Source organism: Dicentrarchus labrax, unplaced genomic scaffold (assembly GCF_905237075.1).
Source record: "Dicentrarchus labrax unplaced genomic scaffold, dlabrax2021, whole genome shotgun sequence".
In the NCBI taxonomy this organism is placed as follows: Eukaryota; Metazoa; Chordata; class Actinopteri; family Moronidae; genus Dicentrarchus; species Dicentrarchus labrax.
The window spans coordinates 25,232,733-25,252,001 of NW_026136718.1; the positions used below are offsets into that span (position 1 = coordinate 25,232,733).

Here is a 19,269-nt window from a genome sequence, read left to right on the forward strand (position 1 = left end):
AAAACCTTATTAAGGAATATGCACCACATGAGCAGAATATAAAGATCTTAAAACTATATTTTGACCCAGGGCCCCCCTAGAAGATATGGCCACAACATTATTGATTTTGTACTTTACTGGTTACTGGTACAATTAATTCAAATACCAAAAAGTAACATGCAGTTAACCTGGGACATTCAGGGTTTCTTTGTTAGCAATTTAAATAAATGACTTCACGCTGACATGATTCATTATATTGTATTTTTATTTATTAGCTAGTAATACTTACAATAAGTATGGAAAAAGTATGCAATCCACTGTAATAACTATCATATAACCACACCAGTAGATAGCATAATATGTGGTTAATTCAATGTATGTACTTGATATCTGAAAAATCATTAGCACTGTAATTAAATCAAGTGTTATAAATGACCATGTATGAAATGAGTACTGCAGTCAATCACAGATGTCTCTGTGTATGAGACAAACACCTATAAAAAAATAAACTTAAATATTAAGCTAATACAGTTAATTAGTTACAGAATATGTTCCCATTGGAAATAGAAACCTGAATAGATTCCTACTATTTAGCAACAAGTTATACACAAAGATATTTATCTGTTGTTGGAACACTCTTCACTCAAGAGAGGTTGTATGAGTGGATCATACTGTCAGAGTAATTCCAAACAGAAGCTTTAAAGCATTAAAAAATATAACTAGTTTTCCCTTTTGGAAAATGTATATCTTAACTCCAGCCAGTGAAGCACCAGGTAGGAAGGTGGGCCCACAGATATTGAGGTCAGTGTAGGCCTGTTCTTGGTTGTGGCTTTCTCCCACTGACACAGCTTTGCTCAGCACACTGTTCTTCAAAAACACCACAGCAACGCTTTCAGAAACAGACAGGTTTGGATAAACACAGACGCTCAGGGTCGGTCACAGTAGTCCTTCAGGCGTCTTCTCCAGACTGTACTCCTGGGTCCGCTGCACCTTCCAGCCCAGCATCATCAGCAGAGCAATGCCCATGACCTTATAACCCACCTGTAAGCCCAAGTACCTGCAGGGGTCACACAAATAAAGATAAGTGATGTGGATGTACTGCATGTGCACATGTGATGATGTGTTCTTAGTGGTACGTTTTCTAACCTGTTCCTCAAGATGTTGTTGTCATAGTAACCACAACTAAACTTCTTTCCGCACACGTGCTTCCACCAGATACATGACGAATCGATGGCCATCCCAAAGAGAGCAGGGGCAGGCAGCCAGGCTGAGAGGAAGACACAAAGACAGTGAGTTCAGGGTAAATGCATTTATAGCCCCATATGGTTGAGGTGGAGCCACTAGAGGGCAATCCAACATTTGCTTAAAATAAATCTATGATGAAATACTCATAGTGCTGACGAATGTAATTCAAAGTTTAGTTTAATTACACTCCCTAATTTTGTTGTAGAACCCAAAAGCAACCCCACTTCCCAGTGAACTAAGAGGAAACAGTATGGAGCCCTTAAGTGTGCAATATTAAATGAAGGAATAAGTATAATAAATTAATTATTGGTTAATATATAAATTAACCAATAATTTAGGAAATAATTAAAGAAATAAGTAAAAAAAAAAGGAATTATTATGAACTGAAAAAAAATTTGCATGTCTGGTTTCATATTTTCCACTGACACTTTTATTTTATTTTATATGTCGCTTTTGTGTCGTATAATGTTTATTACATATAAAATGTATATGAAATAAAAATGAACCCCTAAACCTGTTACTATAAAATAATAAAATAACCATAGTTTTTATAATTACTACACAATTTAATTGTTCATTTATATATTTTAGAAAATGTATTCATGAGATTATTTATTTCATAAAGTCTATTTAATATTGGACACTTTGGGGCTCCATAAACTGTGAACTTTGTTGAGTTTCCAAATAATAACAATGAGCTAGGAGGATATTTTGGCATCCGGGGGCTCTACCAGGCACATTGACAAAAATAAGTGTTTCATTAATACAATAATTAGTCACTTATATTATAGAGTATAGCACTACACACAAAGAGTTTTGGTGTCCTAACTTACCTAATACTCTCATGAGTAAAAACTGAATTCCTATAGCAAACGACTTCTCTTCAGAGGGAACAGATCTGAAAAGAACAGGAATAGAAATTAGGTCAATACCTGCATTTTCTATTGATGTACTGTTTTATTCTTGCATACAATTCTGGACAACAGTGGCAGTTGATTGATACATTTGTTTTGTCATGTATTAAAAAACACACACTTAAATTGTATAAGATCATTTAATAAATCCATTAAGCATCTTTATGAACCCTTGTAAAACTAATTTCTCATCAGATTTCCCAACTTGTACAGTAGTCTATTTGCATTAATTTATTGAACTTTTGTATTTTTGATGGAAGGGCCTGGCAGAGACTGTTAAAAACAAGAGCAGCTCAGCATTTGACTGCAGCTGTTACTGGGAAGCAATTGGCCATAAAAGCCACTTTTAAAGACACGACAGAGGTCCACACTGATTGGGGGAAAGAGAGGTAAAGATGTGTCGGATACAGCAGTTGTGTCAGATTTAAAAAATACATATATAAAAGCTTATATAGGTCAGTGCGATGTCATCAATGCTACAGTATATAACAAATAAATGAGTGAATATGGTGTTATATCCTGCCATCCTTCCTTACCTGAGGACCATCATGTACATGGGGTTGTGAGTGAGGCAGGCGATCAGTGATGCCAGAGAGATGACGAGCATGACAGGGAGAAGTAAATGTGGGCAGCTGTTTGGACAGGGAGCTGGGCGGGCATGACTCTGGCTCCCAGATATACACCTGCAGTTGGTGTATTGCTGTATCCAGAAAGAAAGTAAAGGAAATATTAATGTTGTTATCTGTACTAAGGTATATTACATGTTAAAATTAACCAGCAATGATAACTAGTTTGAAGCAGTAACATAAGACTTGAAAACATCTGAATTAATGAATATATTTTCTACAGCTTTCAAATTCCTTCACGGTTTGTTTTTTTGTATTAAAACTGATTATTTATCCTCAAACAATTTACCGTTCTACTGATAGCATATGTAAAAATTTATTCAGATCTCTGTCTAGCACCTGATTAAACCCCACTTTCAGCCGTCCACCTTTTAACATCCAAGACCACAAGAAAGAAAAAATAATTATTCTGTGATTTCTTGGGATTAATCCATTAAGCTAGCTGTAGCCATCACTGTCTGGGTTTGAGCTTCAGTATTACACAGTGGGCTTACATGCTGAGTCAAACTGACTAATACTCCATTAGCAGTCACACAATCCACCCACTGGAAGATTATTCACAAGCACAAGCTGTGACGTTTAAATACTGACGTTTTGTCCCTCTTGTAACACCTCCTATAAGCTCTGTGACTAATAATAAGCATTGATCGGACATTGATTATGAGCCACTTGTGTCCTGTTAGCAGCTGAACAGTTTCTCTGTCTGCTCCTAGACTGCTGATGATGAGACACATTATGGATTGTAGGTCTGGGACTTCATATCACTGCTGATATAAAACGTGATCATTTCAAGGACCACATAGCAGATATATATATAATATATAAAATACTGGGGCAGTGAACCAACCAAGCTGCTGTGATCTAATTTGTGTCTGAAATCTTCGAAGGCCAAACTCACTTCCTGTTTCAAATATCTACTTAATGCTTAAAGATTGTTTAAAGAAAGAGCCGAAGAGCCGATTTAAAAACACTCTCAATGCATTTTATTTGCAGTGTGCATTCCCTGCAGCACTCTGCCCCCGACTACACAGTTAAAGGTTAATTACAGGCTAATTTACAGATCCTGTGCTGGGACAAGAACCAAATGCTTATTCCTTCATCCCACACTGAGAAAATTACACAAGATTATAGAAGAAAATGATACCGTTAATTACTGTTATTATAAGTCTTGAACACTTTTCACTGCTGTTAAAACAAATTCACTCATCTTGGATGTAATATATAAAAAAATAAATTTCAATAAATGTCTGAATAAATAAATCTAGCATTCCTGAGGTAATTTCACTGATTACTCTTGATGAGTTATTGGGCAATCTTATTCCAGTGTTGTACAAATATTCCCCGGATAAAAAGGCAACTAAATGTCAAGTTTTATTTGTACAACCCCCAATAACAATTATGTCTTAATGAATGAGCTTATCTAAGCTCAATATATAAGGTGTGAGAGGAAATAATGAACAGGTGAAGAGGCACTGACCTGAACCCTGGTGTTATTGGGGTCTTTGGCGAAGCTGGTGCAGCCTGCATGACAAGGAGAAATATACTCAATACCATCAGAGCCACACACAGGGTTGAAGGCACTGGCAGGACAGGAGCAGTTGGAGTAACACGAGGGTAGAGACCTGTGAGGGGTCAAGAGAGTCAAACATAAACAAGTTCAGAGCTAATGTTTGAGCAACCTATTTTTCTTTAGCATGTGTTTGCTTTTGACTTAACTACATCATAGTAATTTGTGTCTGCAAGTAGTTGTGACAAAGGTTCAAGGATTATGTTTTCAATATGTGTTAGATGTAACGTACACATACATATAAGCAAATAAAGTTAGTTGCTTTCTTTAGTCTCAGCAGCTTCTCATTTTATCTCATTTAATAGAGGAAATTATTATTATTATTAGTTATTAGCATTTTGTTTAGGCTGCTGTCAGACCATTAAAGGTACCCTGTGAAGTTTTTGACCACTATATATTGCTATAGAGCAATGTTTTATCATTTTTGTTTGTATACACTTACACAATACACTTTTCTGTCACTGGTTTCAGGCTATTCCACAGATCTACAGTCAGTGGCGGTAACGTGCCAAGAAATTTAGAAAATGTACAAACAAAAAGCAAGGACGTAGAAGGCTACTAGCTATCAAACATGGATATAAACAATGCAGGTTGCAAAATATGACACACAAGCATGGATGTCTTTTGATGGTTGGACAGGCACTTGGAAGTTATGTTGAAAGGTAAGACTAGCTTTTAGCCTCTTTCTTGGCCAGCCTAACATATTGCATATTCATGCAGGAAAACGTTAACGAATGAATGGGATTATACTGTATTAAGTGTCCTCTCTGTATATGGGTATGCACTGTACACCAGTGTGTTCAAAAGGATTGTATTATTTATTGTTAGAAATTTGTAAAAAAAAAAAAAAAAAATGGTCCAAACATATACCAATGATCCAAATCTTGATTTGATTCTCAAAATAATACTGAGCTGGTAGGAAATTTTATAATTGCAAACTGTAGTATTTGACATAAGGTAGGCTGTGTATATGTAACTTTGCGTACATGAGAACAACAATAAAAGTGGTTTAAAAAGTTGTTTAATGTGGTTCCCATGAAAGCATCACCATAAGAATGCCCCACTCTTCTCCCTCACCCATACCTTCCGATTTGGTGATTGATCTCGAAGACCTTCTGTGTGGGACAGCCCATGAAGAAGAGAGGGATGCAGAGGAGGGTGGAGGTGGTCAACATTACCACAGAGAAGCGTGGGATGGTCTTCAGAGAGAGACCTGCCCTCTTCATGATGACCCCGCCCATCAGCATCCCCACTGCTACTGCTGGCAGATTCACAGCACCTGGGAACCATGAACAGCTTAGTGACCCACAGGTAAAGTATTAGACATTATGTGCCATTATAGATGGTCTGTAAATAAATGCAATGTTGCAAACTTAAAGGAAGCCCAAATGGCATTTTCATTTATGGAAAAATGACTACAAAGCTAATTCACTCTTTGGAACGTTGCCATGGTACAAGTGGGTTGACACAGTCCAGAGTGTCCATTAACTGATTTTAACAGACTGTTTCATTTCACTTCCAGAAAGTTCATAAAATGGTTTAATTATATGTATTATACCGTGCTGCACATAATGACTGCAAGAAGTTGACTGAAAGGGCAATATTAATCTATAATATGAGCTTTTCCAAAGGCCCATCTTTATATATGCACTCCTACAGTACCTACCTACGAGCAGGCTGCCGTAGGCGGCCGAAGCGCTGTACTGTCGCTCCAGAAATTTGTTCAGGAATGTAGAGAGACCTGCGATCACTGAGGAGAAGCAGCACTGGGCCAGGACCAGCATAAGGAAGAGAGGGCTCAGCAGGAGGTGGACAAACATTCTGGGAAACACTGATAAGACACAGTCACATACTGATTATTACTCTGGAAATGATTCATCTATCTGTTACAGTAAATATTAACAAGATAAAGTCAGTTAATGAATCCAACAGGTGGAATAGTCAGAATATAATAAACTTACTTTTCAGGAAATCAAGTAAAGAGATATCTGGCTTCTTGAAGTCATCATTCATGTCAGTTTCATTTCCAATCACCTGGAAAATAATATGAAGTATAAACATTTACAGGGGTTTGTGTGAAGGCATATATTCAGAGTGTAATGAACACAGGAGCACTAATGTGATACAGCTGTTGAAACATAATTCAAACAAACAGTTCAGTCTGAAATCAACCCTGTTCTGACTAGGATGAATTGTTACTTTCTGTTTTTTCTGCTTTTTTCCCCGCTGTGCCACAGTCTCTTAGAATAAGCCTGTGTCTCTTTATGCTGCATTCATGTGACGTGGGAACATTAGATCCAATTGACAGCTCTGTGCAAAAGCTCCACAGTGTTCATGCATTCAAAATCATCCACAGCTGTCAAACATCATAATGGGAGATTTCTGTAGAGTTTTTGTCTCTCTTTTTGTGGCTTTTTCATGCTTAAATGAATGCTCCTAGTTTTGATGTGCATCTAAATGTGGGTTTTACAAGAAACCAAACCTTTTAATGTCTCAAAAAATGTATTAAGTATAGTGGTATGTATAGTGGTTTCTAACCTTTTTTGTGTTTGTTTTTATGTACCTCTATATCGCTATCACATGAACTCAGGTACTCCTTTGTCAGCACCACTGGTCATGTTCAGAATATTTTAATTAAAATATAATCACTTTCAACAGATTTTAGTGTGGAGGTTACGTAACACCACAAATTTGTTTTAAAATGATTATTTTATTATATAATTTAAATGTCAGGTTAGACCAGTTTGTTCAAGTTTTGCATTTTTACTACCACTACCACCTGGAGTTTATTATATACATATATTAGAAATGTATCAATTACTTTTTGCTAATTATTTACTTTACTTACTTACTTTTTTCTTTTTTCTTATGTTGACTTCTGTGTAAGCTAACTAGCATATTAACTAGTTGTCATGCACTCTCAACAAAAGCAAACAAATTCTCAAGTACCGCTGGCTGGGAATTGTCGATTAGGTGTCACAGTGCAATAAAATATATTGATATAAAACATGGTATTTATACCATTTCAGTTTATTTAATACTTTTAACCTTAATTTAGTTATTGTTTTCTGCCAGTGCCAATTTATTATTAGTTGTATGTAATTTACAAAACCTCTATATCTTGCCATATATGCTTTGTATTTGTGAGGATGAACCGACCCTTTGTTTCTTTTCTGACACAAACTGGAACATTTTTATAGCTTTAGCTGGAGTTACAACTTTCCAATAACTGAGAGAAAGAGAAGGGACATTTCGGTTTTATACTGAAAAGGCTTGGAACAACACCCTAAACCAAGCATTCACTGGTGAGGTATCTCGTATAGGGTGTTAAAGGTGCTTTAATGTGCTCATACAAACTGTTTCACAGTAGGTTCTTTCTTGAAGAAAATGATGAATTTAAGCCAGAATTATAATAACTTTGTTTAAGTTTTCACTGTACTTAATTGTATCAGACTAAATAATGGTCCTCAGCCAGCTCAAAGATGTCTTTTTAATATCAAAATGGATTGATATTTATATCAAAATGGTCCAAAACGTACACATTTACATGCTTATCATTTTCATATTTTCACCAGGTCAAGTCCTGGACAAAGCTGTAAAAGCCAAAATGTTGTTTCATTAAAAGTGTGAGGAATAAAATCTGACTTCATCTTATCTATGACTTATGTTTTCTGCAGAATGTTTAAAAGGTCGGATACAAAAATAATTCACGTACAAGTACAAGTACAAGTACAAATCATTTATTGGTACTTGAAATATGTTCAGATGATATGTGACTAAAAAATTAGGAATTATGTGTCAACACCGAGACAATTTTTGTTTTGTAAGTTCAAAGTGGTGAAAAACCAGAGGAGGAACAGTAAAATGCAATGCTGACATAAAGCCAGGAGGTGTCAGTAGAACATGAAAGTATACTGAGATATATTCAAAGAATGTTCAGACATAAAATAGGGCTGTTTGTTCTAAAAGATCTCTGTGAGTGTGAGTGTGACTTACATTATCTTCTGAAGGGATTGTACGAGGAAAGAAGAAGTAGGGTATGGAGGTGAGGACCAGGCAGCCGGCGGTGATGAGCAGGCCCATCCACCAGGCCCCAACCCAGCGGGGATCACCTTGTCTCAGCTCTTGTTCAGCTCCTGTAGGAAACAGGAGACACCAGACATGAGTGAACCATCTTTCCTGCTTCAACCTGTCTTTAAAATAACTCTGAGATGTCTCTAAAGGCCTCAATACCTAGACCAGTTCTGTCCACGTCCACGTAGATCTGCAGCACGACTGATCCCAGCAGGTAGCCAATGGCAGGCCCGAATACAGATACTGCAAACAGGATGGCTGTGAATGATAAAGAAGCTGTGAGACAGAGTTTCTGAGGTACTGTTCAATGTTCTTGCCAACTGTGACCTTACAATTATAAGGTTCTATCTGACTTTGTGTTTAATTGTGAAAAATCTGTTCAAATAAGGGGGATATCTTTCTGAGAACATGGCAACCTCTTATGGACCTCTGACTATCCGCCCAGTTCAGTTAGTTTTTTTTTCTATGTAGACTGTGATGACCATGGTTTAAGGTTTGTATTATCCCCCCCCTTTTCATGACTGTATTTTTTCCCCAATAATTTTGCATTTCATTTCACTTCACTTTTATTATTATTATTATTATTATTATTATTATTATTATAGCTTAGCCCTATTTTCTCTGTACTTTGTCTTTTGGTTATATTTGTTAGTAATTCACATGGCACATGGCATTCACAGTTTACATATTTATTTAGGCTTTTATGTATTACTGGCAGTATATTTGAAAAAGAAGAGCTTTCGCTCTCAAATACAATCTCTACATTGGTTCTATGAAGTTCTATGAAGCAGTACATAATCAAAATGAAAAGCATACGTTTTGAAACCTGTAAATCCATCAATTTTCATTAATCATCAATTTCCATTATGAACGACACTGACTGTCTTTTTTAAATCTTGTTTGAACTTGGTTAAAATGCTACCGTGCCAGACAGCGAGCTTGCTACTGTTAATTACACAGCTCATACTGTTTATTGGCAAGAATTAATGTTTTTATGGCAATGAAGGCCAGCATTTTAACATGTAGGATAAATTCAAGTTTCTAGCTGCTAGTTGCTGAACATTTTAGTGATCTGATGATAACTCAGCAATGGGTTTGTGTCTGTTTATAACTTGTGTGCCGCAGCAGACACAGTGACTGAAAGTGACCCTGTCAGCAGAAAAGATATCAGTGGAGCAATGAAAAGAAAAACAGCAGAGAGAAGGACAGCCACAAATTGAAAAAAAAGTTTTTGATTATTATTATTATTATTATTATAGAAGTGAATTTTGACCTCATAGTTAGATTGTGTTCTTTTACAGGCCATTCACCTATGTAAAGAGGGGAATTTCCAGGTCCAGCAAAATCATCAATGTAGGAAATTCCAAACGGCTGGATGGGCACCGAGCCCACCCCGAAGAGCAGCTGAGCGCTAGCCATGAGCAGCCACAAGTTGTTAGTGTCAGCCAGACGCCGGGTCTCGTCTCGGCCACAACTGGGGTCGCTCGAGTTACCCTGCAGGTTGCAGATGTCATGGGGATCTGGATCACAGCAGGTGGTGACACACGGACGGACAGAGAGAGGAGGAAAAGGGGAGAAAAGACAGTGAGAGTTAATGAGACGCCAGTGGATGCAGATGTCCAACTACTTTAATTTCCTGAAGCTTCTCTGGCCCTTCACTGACACTCTGTTCAACGCCAAGGTACTTTGTCTGGGGGCAAAATGAAAGACGGAAGAGGAAGATTGTTATTACAAATTAAATGCCCTGGAGGTAACTCTAATCTCCTTAGCTTTCAGCGAGTGCACAAAAATGATGAAAAAGAAATGATGTTTCCTTCTGATTTATTTATTTATTTAAGTTCAGCTGGAGAGCACCAGCAAGCCTTTCTAAATACACCATTTGCTGCAGAGTACAGAAAGCCAAACAGCAGAGACTTGTTTGACTGGAGTGCTACGGAGCCTTTGCTGAGAAGATGCTGCAGCGTTCTAGACGAACCCTTAAGTAAAGTCTCATAAATTGCATTGACATATTTGTACATTCATGAGTCCCCTGCTCTGGACTGAGTCACATTAGCTGTCACAGCGGTGCCAGGAGAAGCAGCCTGGCCTTATATTTAGGTCTTTGTCTTACTGTGTAAAACAGAGTCATATTCGTAGGGCTGGGATAGGAAGTGAGGTAAGGTCAGGATCATGGCACTGACAGCCATCAGTAGTCCACCGATTCCAATGAGGCGAGGACGGTGAACCCGATTTCCAAAGTAGCTCACGAACACTATCAGCACACTGTTACTGACCTAAGAGACAGACACAGACACATTTCAAAAAAGAAAAGGATCCAGATACAGCATTTTATCTGACTGTTAAACAACCAGTCCTTTCACGCTTAAGTTGCAGGTCTCACAGTTTTCTAGGTTACCAATACTCTCAAAACCAAATATGGAAATAGTCAGGTTCAGACTGTAATCCAAAGTTAGTGTGGTCTGCAGACAACCCAGGCACAGTTAATGTCTCAGAAACATGGAGGCAGAAAGAATTTAAAAAATGTAAAGCTGATCTTTTGGCCATTTTAGAGCAGTGGAAACAATCTGTAAATGACATATTATCAGCTTCTTCAGTTAACATGGCAAAACTGTTATTAGCAATATTAGCATTAATACATTGTTGTATTTCTGTCCACCTGATGAATGTAAGTTTGAGATTCACTCTTTCTTGCTCTTTAGCTGCTAAATGCTACTGAGCTGGGCAGGTAGTGTACGGATTCGTTTTTGCTGAAAACTGAAAAAGCACCTGGAAACAAGATTTAAAAGAGTGTATCAAACAAACAAACAATCAAACAGTATAATGAACTGCCTGCTAGACGCTAAAAAGCTCGGTAATGCGAAGAGGATCTGCAGAGGCAGGTGATAATTATCTGTGGGTTCATCGCTAATCCATTACACATAGTCATTTGATCCATTGTTAATATAAACACATCTTTTATAGCAGCTTTAAATAACCACACTAAGAGGAGATGTTTGGTTTGTGTTTCCATAAAACATCACACAATCAAATCAGATGTCGTAAATCATGTTATAACTTCAAGAGCAGCCAAATCCTGAGAGCACCTGAGCTGTAAAAAGCCTAAAGGTAGCTAATGTCAAAACAGTGATTTAATTAGTGACTAGTGACCCGGGGTGATGCACACTTCAACTGGAAAACATTTGTCTCTGTGGTGCATTTAAATCCCACTTGAGCAGTAAAACTCCAGCACGTACAGTACATTCTTTGATTATTCTTATCAGCAATGAAACTGTTTCAAAACACTTGCGCCTGGCTTGAATTTTAAGGAAGTGTGATTTTGATATGTTGCTTGTTCTCCAGTTCCTCCTTTGTCATCAGTATCCTTGAGATACATCTATCATGATCTCAAGCCGTGTGAGGGTGTGTTATTGTTGGCTCCTACCTCGTTTAGAGAGGAAATGGTTCCAGAGGAGTAGCTGCTGAGGCCGTAGCGTCTCTCGATTGTGGTGATGGTGCTCTTGAAGTAAGCGCTGTAGAGCAGCTGGGAGAACTGCAGGAGTCCGTGGCACAGGACAAACAGCTAGGACAGACAGACAGTACAGCAGGCTTGAGTCTCCAAAACAGAGATACTGGCATGTGAAAGCAGTTGCAGTAAAGAAATGTCAAATCTGAAGGAGTGATGTTACTTGTTTATATTATCAATATATCATTAATCTTAATCCCAAGTGTGCAGTATGCTCTGACAAAAGCTTGTTACAGTAATGGATCCAGATTTAAAATAGCTTATGTCAACTGTCTTTTACGTAAACTGTCTGTTGTGCTATTTTCAGCTGCAATAGGCGTTTGGCTTCACTCACGTAGAGGAAGAACAGACTGAAAGCCTAAAACATATTCCTTCTGAGAAGCTTAAACATTTCCAAAGAAATAAGACCAATTCAGAGGAACCACATTCTCATCCCATGTGTCTCGGAGAAGTACTGTTAAACACAATTTTCTAATGTTTTCCAGCCTGGCAACACACTGATATTATACAAAGCTCACCCAGTGGAGTGTATGCTTAAACATTACAGAAGCCATATTATCTGTGCAGTAAAATGCATTGAGGGGTGTCTGGTTAGCTCAGTCAGTAGAGCTGGCGACCCACATGCGGAGTTGCTGCAGCGGCCCAGGTTCAAATCTGACCTGCGGCCCTGTGCTGCGTGTCATCCTCTCTCTCTCTACCCCCCTTTCCTGTTTATCTTCAGCTGTCTCTGTCCAAGAAAGGCATAAAAAAAAAAAAATGCATTGAGCTAAGTGGAAACACTAAACACTTGCTTCACAAACACATGGCACAACGTACAAGTACAAACACATCAGGCCTGGACTGATTGGAAAATTTTACTTAAAGCACCTAAAAGGAACTTTCATTTTGTGTTCATTCTGGCGACTTGTTTTTGGGGCTCCTTGCCTCTATTGGATAGGACAACTGAAGATAGACAGGAAAGGGGAAGAGACAGAGGGGATGACACGCAGCAAAATGGCCACAGGTCAGACTCAAACCCGTGGCCGCCGGAGCAAGAATCCAGCCCTGGCAACCAGGCGAGCCACCAGGGCGCCCCAAGAAGGGACTGACTCAGCTGATCCGATTTCCTCGGGCAGACTGTTCCAGAGCCTCGGGGCCCTGACTGCAAAAGCTCTGTCCCCTTTTGTTTTCAGCCGGGCATCTGGAACAGACAAAGGACCTTTGCCCGAGGATCTCAAAATATGAGTATGGTGTTAAAAGGTCTGAGATATTGTAGGGGGAGAGACCATGTGGAGCCTAAAAAGTAATCAGTAAAATCTTAAAATCAATTCTAAAACACACTGGGAGAAAGTGTAAAGAGGCAAAAACAGTAATGTGATCGTGATGGTGGTCCTTTAATCCATACAAGAACTGGAGTGTGAAAATGACTTACTTTCCATCTCTGGTTTCAGAGGCTGTTTTTGTGAAAGTTTAAGCAACATGACAAATAGTGGAGTCTTATGGCAAAGCAGTAATTCATCTGGTTTTCTTGGAAACTCCTGGCTCCAAAAGAGTAATGAAATGTGTGATTCACTGATTTTGGAATGATTGTCAGCCAATTACTTAGCTTCAAGTGATGCTGTATGTGTCTCCAATTGATTGCATGATTTTGCCTCTTGGACTCACATCCAGAGATGCGGAAAGATCAAAGTGGCCCACTGGACGTGCTCCCAGGGATCTGGAAGAGCCACTCGCCTCTCTGTTTGTCGGGAGGCGTTCACAGACACTTGTGTGACTCTCTGCACATGGGTTATTTTCATGAGGGAGGAGGGCATGAATGACGCGGAAGATACGTGTTGAGATTAGGAGTGAATTTGCTATGAAAACAGTGATAAATCCAAGCTTTCAGTTAGTTTACTGGCTGCCAGGTCGGCTGAGGAAGAATAAACTACGCGTTTGACTCAGAACAGTTAATGCTCCTATTAAAGCTTGGCTTTATGGTTTGTTAGCGCACACAATAGATGCTTTACACTGTTACTAATATTTCATCCTCATATCAAACTAGCTTCAATTATCTAAATGATTCGACAGGACTAGTTTGCTGGCAGGCAAAGAGCTTATTTTGTTTGTGATTTAGATTTTAAAAAAAAAAGTGGTTCACAACTGTTTCTTTAACCACAGCTTCAGGTCAACTTAAAATCCACTTTAGCCTTTAACGAAAGTCGGATTGATATTCTTTTTGCAGATAATGCCTGATACAAATATTCTGTTTCAGAGACAAGTCCCTGGCTTTCTGACAATTTGGCCTTAACATTGGAAACATAATAATTTAGATAACACATAATCCATTAAAGTGTAAATTTTCACCATAGGCCTGAGAAACGGCAAGACTGTTTTCTTGCACCCAATCAATATTAATGATAAAATACAGCAGGTCAGTTTTTCTTGATGAAGGAATGTTGAATAATGTTGGTGCTTGGATAAGATATTTGTACACTATTATAAACAGTGGAGAAAAGGGGTGGCAGCAGCAATTAATGCAGAACGCTGCAGTGCGTCAGCACTCTCTCCCTGGGAAGGCGTAGAATGTATTATTTATCCACACTGTTAATACAAGTGATTTAAGCCTGTTTGATGTTTGCAAGCAGGAAAGTGCTTGTGCAGAGTTGGATTCTCCATGGATTATGTACATATTTATCCCTTTTGAACACTCTCAGCTCTGTCTGTGTGGACGTTATTGTCCCAGCCTTCAACCCTGCTGCGAGGGGAAGAATTGAGGGAAGTTAACACTTGAATTTAAAAATGCTTCTATTTCTGGGACACGTGTTGTAGCTAAGACACTGGATAGCCATGGATTTCCATGAGGAAATTATGGGTTTTTTTGGCTTCAAAAAAATGCTTGACCTACTTGGTCAAAAAATGAAAAGCTTAGTGTATAAAGTCTCTGAGGATACTTGAAAGAAAGTAAAGCCACAGAATGACCTCCCTTCATTGTGAATCAAACAAAAAAAGTTTTGCTGCACAATAGCATCATAATCAGAGGACAATTTTCTCTGATTTACAGCAAACATTAAATATTTCGGGAAATTATTCACTTTCTTGTAGAGAATACAATTGAAAACACTTTCTCCACTAAATATAAGGCTACAGCTTGTAGACGGTAAGCTGAGCCTAAAGACTGGAAACAGCTAGCTTGGCTATGTCTGAAGGTAGGAAATGCAGCCTACAAATAAAAGATTGCTAATTAAAATTCTATGTAGGCCTATTGTGTGTTTAATCAGTATGGTTTCCCAGGGGGTTTAGGTGCTGGACTATTTGTTGGCTAAGAGCATGGATTTCCTGGAGCCTTGTCGTCTGGCAGATAACCCCCTACAAAACCACAACCTGTTGTTTTTACACTTTGTCTTTTTTGTGCGGATTAAACAAACAAGACATAACATGTTAATTCATGAGCTTTAGATGTGGTTATATAAGGATTCTGTAGCCTCTGGACAAAGCTAGGCTAGCCGTTATCCAGTCTTTGTGCTAAGCTATCTAGCTGCTGGCGGTGTGCTGAACATGCAATTATAAGAGTGGTAAAAAAAAAAAAAGGTGAATAAGTGTATTTAGAAAGATGCTGAACTATTTCTTAAACTCTGACAGACACAAACGCCCTGAGGTGCACTGAGGTGTGGAGCACATTTCTTGCCCCACTCATCAGGACGTAAACATTACGTGCCCTCGAGGAGAAACTTGGCTCGGATGCTGGCAGCGATATCCTTAACGAGAGTTGGATGGAGTAACCTGGGTGCAGACTAGGTGTAGTGCACAGTAGATAAGTTCAAAGCTGTGGAAAAAACAAACAGAATGTCCTGATGAAACTGAGCAAATAGGGAGCAAAGCACTGTACAGCATGTACCGCCGTCAAGAAAAGATGGATGGACACGACTGCTCCCTGTGCAGCTATTGTTGAGCGCCTGGCTCTGCCGAGTGCAAAGTGATTTGGTTTCATGTGAGAAGCAACCAGGCCAGTTTCCTACTCTTCTGTTGCACTCGCTATGCAGGAGGCCAACAGTAATCAAGAGCTCTAGCATTACAGTTTGACGCAACACAATTTAAAAGATGTGCTCCTCTGCTTCCACTTCCCAGCGCTGTAGGAATGACTTGCTGAAACAGCTTTACTGACACATTAACCTGCTGCTCACACTGCTTTCATGCTGAACTACTCCCATTATCTAAATATACCGTTACACAGCTTTGAGCTCGGGGTTCGTTCCCACTGTGAAGGACGGAAGGAGAGTTCATGTGAAACGGTCATATGATGATGTCTGTAGGATAAGCCATACTGTGTCAGCTTTCTCCACCCTATTTGTACATCTTGTTTTCAACTGTAGAGTGAAGACTTAAAAAGACAAACATTAGCAGATTTGCACCAACTGGAACAAACCACAGTGTGTGTGAGAATGTGTTAGCTAAACACTCTGAAGATTTTCCAAGTAGATCTTCACCTTCTAGAAACTTAGAAGTTGCTCAAGTTGTTTCCCCTGTCATTGTCTCTATTCCAAACTTACAGAATATAGGTGTATTAGTCACGCGTCATTCACACAATACAACACCAATGAAGAAGACATGTCATCTCTCGCAGAGTTTCGCTGCAAGCTGCATGGAGTTGTGCCCCATTATTACTCACAGCCCTGGAACAAACTGTTTCTCTCCCATTATTGCCATACAGTGAAGCACAACTGCTCCTTTTGGCACTCAGCGGGGTTACATTTCTGCCTGTGCCCAGTGTTCAGTGAGACTCTTAATATTGCAGCCAGAGGTGCAGAAAAAATACCAAACATTGAACTGGACACAGCTGCCAAACACATAAAAAGGCCTGTCAAAAGTGACTCACTGATAATGCATTTAATGACAGACACAAAAAACGAAATATTCCCCTCTATAAAAACCCATCTGAAGCAGAATTACATTTCTAGAGCTGCAGTGATCAATCGATCAATTGACTGACTTGTTAAACAAAAATGCTAAACAAGATTAAAGGCTCTTTTGGACTATTTTAGACTGTTTGATAATTCCACCCAGAGCACTAAAATGGGTCATTTTTCTACTAATCAGCACATTCATCAATAGCAAAAAATCTATATTAGTTGTAGTTTTAGAAATGACATTATTACATTTTTCCTTAAACTTAATTTTTAACTTGGCATAAGTCTGTGAAACACTTTAAACTACTGAAATAGTAAAAATAAATTATATACAAAATAGTTAAACAATATATATATATATATATATATATTGTCTGAGCGATACGCTATATCGCTCAGATTAAACATTAAACACGGTTGTGCGTCACTTACAGTGATCATAAAATGACTGTCGAACATTCAAAGAAACGAGGAGAACTTTTTTTCTTTTCTTGTGAGCTATGTGAAGGTAACTCAAGTTTTTTCCCCAATATTGAGCACTACAGTCTGCAATAAACCTCACAGAGTCTGGACCTTTATGAGGTGTGAGGACAGAACTGTTTTATTTAAGGTGAAGCTCTGTTTACTTTTATACGACATAGACAGCAGATACTATACTCAGGTTTTCTAAGAAAAAAAAAAAGTTAATTTGAGTATTATCTGTGTAACGTTACGCAATCGTCTAAAAATAAATCAGGTGGTTATATAAACAACGAGGGAACAAGTGCTGCAGGTTAAAACAAGAGCTTTCATAGTAAGTATGCAGCCCGCCGTCCGGCGCACTGATGCCTACCTTTACGCTGCTGCAGCACGCCGTCCCGGGCTTCTTCATGGTTTTGGAGGAATGTATGTCCATTAGTTGAGCTCGTGTCCTCGCGTCTGCCTCTCGAGGTTTGTGTCAGAGGTTGTCTATGTTTTCCCTCCGGTGCGCCGGAGTGCTGCTTTATGACCGTCGGTGATGTAATTGGACTCAGCCCACAGCTCCACGCGCAAATGTTTTGAAAGTTGTGAATTGGGAACACATTGTCCCGCGCTCATTGGCTGAGTCACGAGCCAGCCTGTCCAACACTCACCTGTGAGAACGTATTAATCATGATAATAAGATAATACATGGAAGTGCATGATGCCATTCAAGTTTAAAGTTCCTCTGTAATATTTGGCGCTCCCGGTGGAGCCCCGCTTTGTTCTCCAGCCGGCCTTAATGCTCCACTAATTGCGGTATGCGGCACTCTGAGCTGTTTGTGCCCGAAGCTAATGAGTACAGAGAGAAACCGCTGCTAATGAATGAACCCTCACACTGACAGCCATATGAAGCTGAGGAAGGTCTGTTGTTCACCTACAATAGGTTTGTGTGTACAGTTATTCCAGGCGACAAGAGGAGCTCTTTTTTGTAAACTTATTATTGAATGTGAAGGAAAATGAGCAAATCGACAAAAATAAACTTTCAGAAATACTGCTAAAAGTTTAACCTGTGTTGTAACGTGTCAATAGATAGATAGATAGTTAGATAGTTATTGGTACAGGTGTTACTGTAACAATACCAATAACTTCTGTTAAAGTGTCCCGACATGCACAATACAATGACCCTAAAACTGAAGCAGCTAAATCGAATTCAGCAATCAGTAATTTAATTAATATTAAAAAATGCCTATTAAATACCCCCCATGAAGGCTTTTAAATTGTAGTACACCATATATGGACCGAATTCCCCACCAGGTTGCAAACACCCACAAATTCCCAGAACAAATACATGAGTTCAGTGTACTCAAGGGGAGCCGGTTACAGCCCTGTTTGCTTGTTAATCTCTAACACCAAGAGTCCATCGCTTATTAGCCCCCTTTGTTCTGCCTCCAGTAAAGTTAGGATGTTAGGTTTGATATCCATAAGTGCCATTCATGTATACCAGTACTGTACTGGCAGTACATAGACTTTGTGCTGTTCATGTTTTACGATGCAGTTAAAAGCTGAAGGGGTATCACATTCACAATATGAAAAGCCATTAAATTGAGCAGAGTTAGTCAGGAAGCAGGTAACGAAACCTCAATAATTCACACACTACTTTTTGTGTTTGCTGATCTCATATATGATATGATGAGATATTGTGCAGCTCGGTCTGGTTCAACCAGTGGCCTATTTCCTCTCAGTTCCTTCAACAAGACTTCTGTTTCCACTGAGTGTTTGACATTGGTCACAGGCGTTGGTTGTAGCACAGTCTGAACAATATCCGTTATATGTTAACTGAACGGTATCTGAAGCAGACACACATTTAACTGTCATGAATGTATTATAAGTCATTGTCAGATATCACCTTGATACACTAAAATACCTTTAGAATAAATAAAGTGATTATGAATGTGATTAACTTCTGTTATGAGACCTCCTAATGCGATACAAAGGATTATAGCAGCTCTTATAACGCACTGTGAATCTGATATGATATACTGTGCATGGAACTATA

At 38.8% G+C, this 19,269-nt stretch overlaps 1 protein-coding gene across 1 annotated transcript; it reads right to left on the minus strand.

The window, feature by feature from the left end:
* Nucleotides 1–226: 226 nt before the first annotated feature.
* slco2a1 (solute carrier organic anion transporter family, member 2A1) lies at nucleotides 227–17,866 on the minus strand. The gene is made up of 14 exons (XM_051377323.1): nucleotides 17,605–17,866; nucleotides 11,827–11,964; nucleotides 10,516–10,678; nucleotides 9,716–9,925; nucleotides 8,565–8,663; nucleotides 8,328–8,467; nucleotides 6,293–6,365; nucleotides 5,998–6,162; nucleotides 5,415–5,610; nucleotides 4,242–4,386; nucleotides 2,675–2,838; nucleotides 2,058–2,122; nucleotides 1,126–1,246; nucleotides 227–1,036 (listed from the first exon to the last, which is right to left on the minus strand). The coding sequence occupies exons 1-14, from the start codon at nucleotides 17,665–17,667 to the stop codon at nucleotides 916–918; spliced, it is 1,863 nt and encodes a 620-aa protein (XP_051233283.1). The 5' UTR covers nucleotides 17,668–17,866; the 3' UTR covers nucleotides 227–915.
* Nucleotides 17,867–19,269: the final 1,403 nt, after the last annotated feature.

What these genes read in the sequence shown, in the direction of transcription:
- slco2a1 (XM_051377323.1), bottom strand. Translation starts at nt 17,667, where the DNA reads ATGGACATACATTCCTCCAAAACCATGAAGAAGCCCGGGACGGCGTGC. An exon ending in CCATTTCCTCTCTAAACGAG is followed by an intron (nt 10,679 to 11,826) that starts GTAGGAGCCAAC and finishes TCTGTCTCTTAG; the next exon opens with GTCAGTAACAGTGTGCTGAT. An exon ending in CTACGGCAGCCTGCTCGTAG is followed by an intron (nt 5,611 to 5,997) that starts GTAGGTACTGTA and finishes CATGGTTCCCAG; the next exon opens with GTGCTGTGAATCTGCCAGCA.